Below are 5,173 nucleotides of genomic sequence, written 5' to 3'. Positions count from 1 at the left end.
TGTCCCGTGTCCTAAATTTCATGGGATACCGTGTCACGTATCCGTGTCGTGTCTGTGTCCGTTTTGGTGCTACCTAGCTCCTCCCTCAATTTATCACTCATTTAACATATTTCTTCCGCTACTCTACTCTCCCATTCTCTCTCATCTATTACACAAGTGTTACTCTGCGTTTTCGTTCGTTTTCTCCCAAATTTCATCCTTTCACTCGTGGAGTAATTTCGACCGATAATGCTTTTCAGAATCAAAATCATTGAAGTAGGTTTTTATGGCAATATTTTTTGAAATTTTGCTTTTATCTTTTCTAAATCTGAGATTTTAATCTCAAAATTTTATAAGGAATCCGTCGTTTCCGACAGCAGCGAATGAAGCGGCCAAGAGAGGTTCCGGCGAGGTTAGGGTTTCAGAGACAACGGTGGAGGTGAGTTTTGTTGGAAACGTGAGAGCAGAGAGCAGAGAAGAGTAGATAGAATATTTTGGGTTTTGCCCTTTATTGATTAATGATGAATCAATTTATAATATAAGAGGTTTGGTAACTTTGGTAAACTATCAATTTGTTACCACAAAAGAAGGAGGAAAATACTCAGTCAATCAACAAAATATGAAACAATAATATTGTGTTTTGACTAACACAATATTATCGCCTAATACCCCCTCTCAAACTGGAGCATGTAGATCGACAATGCCCAGTTTGGCAAGCAAATAACGGAACTGTTTAACTCCCAAAGGTTTTGTAAATATATCAGCAGCTTGCTCATTAGTAGAAACATGCGAAGGAGTGACCAAACCATCAGTAATAGCGTCACGAACAAAATGGCAATCAATCTCGATATGCTTGGTTCGCTCATGAAAGACGGGATTTTGAGCCAAGTGTATCGCAGATTGACTGTCACAAAATAATTTCATAGGAGCGGAGGTAGGAACATCCAAAGAAGTAAGAAGTCCCTTAAGCCACTTTAGCTCACACACAATAGCCGCCATAGATCGATACTCAGCTTCAGCGGATGAGAGGGACACCGTATTCTGTTTCTTGGTTTTCCATGAAATCGGCGAATCACCAAGACAAACAAACCAGCCGGAAACGGAACGACGGGAAAGCTTACAAGTGCCCCAATCCGAGTCACACCAACCGAAGATAGACAAGGAGCTATTGGACTTAAGGAATATACCTTGTCCGGGACTACCCTTAAGATAGCGAACCACCCGCATAGCCGCCTCCATATGGGCCGTTCGAGGTTTGGTGAGGAATTGTGAGAGGACATGTACGGAGAAGGAAAGATCGGGTCGCGTCACAGCTAAGTAGACAAGGCGACCAATGAGATGTCTAGAGCGTTCTGGGTCATCCAAAAAAGGACAATCGGTAATGCTAAGCTTGTGGTCCGGGTCCATGGGAGTGGAAGCGGGTTTTGCCCCCAAAAGACCAGTTTCAGAGATGATATCAAGCGTATATTTCCGTTAATTTAGGAAAATGCCATCCGAGTGCCGAGCTACCTCAATACCGAGAAAATAATTGAGGGGACCTAAGTCCTTCATTTTAAAGCACTTGTTCAAATAATCCTTGAAGACAGAAATTGCCATAGAATCATTCCCCGCAATGACCAGATCGTCCACATAAATCAATACATGTAGTCGAACATCTTGCAATGAATATGTAAATAGAGAGTAATCAGAATAAGATTGACGAAAGACGTAATGACGAAGAGCACCGGCTAGCTTAGCAAACCAGCAACGAGGAGCCTGACGGAGGCCATAGAGAGATTTTTTTAAACGGCAAACCTTTCCATCATGACCGCGGCTAAAACCCGGAGGCAACTTCATGTACACTTCTTCATTTAAGTCACCGTGTAAAAATGCATTATGTACATCCATTTGATGCAATTCCCATTTTTTGACAGCGGCAACGGCTAAGAAAGTACGAATAGTTACCATTTTAACTACCGGAGCAAACGTCTCATCGTAATCAAGACCCTCAACTTGGTGATTACCAAACACGACAAGGCGGGCTTTCAATCTTTCAATGGAACCATCGGACTTGTACTTAATTCGATACACCCAGCGACACCCAAGAGCTTTCTTATTCGGAGGCAAGTCAGTAAGCTCCCAAGTGTCGTTGGATTCAAGAGCATCAATTTCTTCTTTCATGGCATTGCACCATCCTGGATCAGTCATAGCAGCTTTAAAGGAATGGGGTTCGACACCCTTAGTGATAGCAGCAAGAAAAATTTTATGGCGAGAAGAGAAATTTTTGCAATTTACAAAATTAGCTAAGTCATAGGATGTACCTGAAGAAGATGACGGAGATGTAGGTGACTCGGGTGGAGAAGGACTATTAATAGTGTCGAGTACATAACCTTGCAAACGGGAATTTGGAAACTTCAAACGACAACCTTGCCCAACATTTTCGTTAGAAACAGAAAGTGGAGGAACCGTGGCTGTTTGGGGTGCGGTGTCAGAAGGAGCCGTGGCTGCTGTGGCTGTTGTGAGCACGGAGTCCTGGTCGGACCCACAGTCCGAGTGTGGTGAAGTGGAGGGAGTGACAGGTTCTTCGGGTATGGCATCATCATAAATGGTAAGAGGGTCATTCTCATGAGTCGAATGTGGGGGGGAGTCGGATGACAGCTAATGAAATAAATGCTCATGAAATTCGACATCACGAGAAATAAAAATTGACCCGGTTTCAATATCATAAACCTTCCAATCCCGTTTGTTATGGGGATACCCGAGAAATATGCACTTCCGACTACGGGGTTCAAATTTATCACCATGAGTTTGTTGATTGTGAGCAAAACAAATGCAACCAAACACTTTCATATTTTGGTAAGATGGAGATGTACCAAATAGAATTTCATACGGTGTTTTGTGACTAAGAAGTTTAGAGGGAGTGCTATTAATTAAATAAGCGGCAGTAAGAATACACTCACCCCAAAACCGTTTTGGAAGGCGTGCCTGAAATAAGAGAGCACGAGCAACATTTAAGATATGCCAATGCTTACGTTCAACACGCCCATTTTGTTGGGGTGTGCCAACGCAAAACGTCTGAAACTGAATACCTTGTTGCAAAAAATAATCGGCTATGTGATTGAATTCTGTACCATTGTCACTCCGCACCACTTTCACCTGTTTTGAAAACTGAGTTTGAACCATCGACAGAAATTGCATAAAGACACTTGTGACCTCCGTCTTAGCAAGCAATAAATAAACCCAAACCGAACGAGAACAATCATCCACAATAGTAAGGAAATATTTAGCACCGCAAGTAGATAGAGTACGATACGGCCCCCAAAGATCACAATGTATTAAACTAAAAATATCAGAGGCAATGTTCTCACTTAAATTAAAACTTGTTCGAGTTTGTTTGGCTAGGTGATAAACATCACACACCAAATTTTTATTAACTGAAATAGAATGAGCAAGAGGTAAAAATTTAACCACATTGCCTCCCGGATGACCAAGGCGTTGATGCCACAATTCATAAGTCCCAATAGCATCAACCGTGTTTACCATAGTACTCGCACCCGTTGAAGACAATAAAAATAGTCCATCCCGAAGCTCACCAGCTCCAATCATCTTCCTCGAGGAACGGTCCTGTATGAGGCAACCATTATTAGTAAATTGCAACACAAAGTCATTATCAGCAGCTAATTGAGAAACTGAGATCAAATTACATGTCAGGTTCGGGACAAATAAAACCCGTCGCAATGAAATAAATGCATTAATATAAATAGTGCCCATTTTTGAAGCCAAAATCCGTTTGCCATTGGGTAAACCTACAGCACGCGGCGGAATAATCGTAGTTTCTGTAAACAAGGAGAGATCACCTGTGACATGATTAGACGTACCGGTATCTATAATCCAAGAATTGCACGTACCAGATAATCGATCGGAAGGAATAGTTTGAAGTGCATTAGCATGTACCGTTCCAGCAGTATTAGGAACCGAACTAGACCCGGAATGAACCGTACTCGACCCAGTACCCGAGGCCGTACTAGTCCCCGCTGCTGGCCCTTGAACAGATGGTCTGCTACGGCGTAATTCAGCAAGGGTCCGAGGCCTACTGCCCCACCAGTCAGGAAACTTGCCACTTTTAATAAAACAACTCTTAATATCATGTCCATATATTTCACAATGAGGACAATAAAGCTTACGGCGCTCCGCTTTTTCGTTGTCACGGAGTTCCTTCCACTCGGCAGAGGTACGAGAGGGACCCGAAACGGCGAATGCGACGACATTAGTCGCATCAGCAGGAATTTCATCCTGAAGGAGGCGCTCGGCCTGTAGCGCGGCGTGATACCCGCGATTAAGAGTAGGCAAGGGGACAAGCTGGAACTGTTGGTTACGGAGACACCCATATAAACTACGATCTAACCCCATAAAAAATTGATGTAATCTTTCATTATCAAGTCGTTTAGTGGCTTGTGCGGAAATATCACATGTACATTTTCCGCACTGACAAGCAAAAGGCGGTTCATGATGCGAGAGAGCGTCCCACAGTGATTTCAGTTTGCCATAATATTGAGTGACAGACATACCTTTTGTTTGTCGACATTCACTGAGTTCAGTTTTGAGGTTATGAACGGACGTACCATCAACGACTGCAAATCGCTCCGCTAAATCGCTCCACATGACAGAGGCGTCTTCCACATAAGGAATGCTTTCTAAAACAGAGGAGTCGATGGTGGCGCGAAGCCACGAAACAACCGTGCAGTGAACGACCTCCCACTGCCCGAGGTAAAAAGCATCAGTAGGCTTTTTGACGGTTCCATCACAGAAACCGAACTTTCGTCGCGATTTCAAAGCCATCCGCATCGAACAGCTCCAATCATCATAATTAAGATTGTTTAAGAGAACTGTAGAGAGTTTCACACTTGGTAAGTCTCCTGAACCGAGATAATAAGGAGAAAGGGGATCGATTTTTTGAACGGAATTGTCATCCGTATTGATAGTGCCTCCACCAGACATGGCAAGGAGGAAGAAAAGAAAAAAAAAGATTGGTGATTTCGATCGAAAATTTTAAACGAGGCTCGATACCATGTTGGAAACGTGAGAGCAGAGAGCAGAGAGCAGAGAAGAGTTGATAGAATATTTTGGGTTTTGCCCTTTATTGATTAATGATGAATCAATTTATAATACAAGAGGTTTGGTAACTTTGGTAAACTATTAATTTGTTACCACAAAA

At 42.8% G+C, this 5,173-nt stretch overlaps 1 protein-coding gene across 1 annotated transcript; it reads right to left on the bottom strand.

Annotated features, from left to right (window-relative positions):
- Positions 1 to 1,452: 1,452 nt before the first annotated feature.
- On the bottom strand, positions 1,453 to 4,956 carry LOC141629822 (uncharacterized). The gene is made up of 2 exons (XM_074442760.1): positions 3,379 to 4,956; positions 1,453 to 2,616 (listed from the first exon to the last, which is right to left on the bottom strand). The coding sequence occupies exons 1-2, from the start codon at positions 4,954 to 4,956 to the stop codon at positions 1,453 to 1,455; spliced, it is 2,742 nt and encodes a 913-aa protein (XP_074298861.1).
- Positions 4,957 to 5,173: the final 217 nt, after the last annotated feature.

This window comes from Silene latifolia, chromosome Y, assembly GCF_048544455.1.
Source record: "Silene latifolia isolate original U9 population chromosome Y, ASM4854445v1, whole genome shotgun sequence".
Taxonomy (NCBI): Eukaryota; Viridiplantae; Streptophyta; class Magnoliopsida; order Caryophyllales; family Caryophyllaceae; genus Silene; species Silene latifolia.
This window is presented reverse-complemented; position numbering and strand designations above follow the sequence as displayed.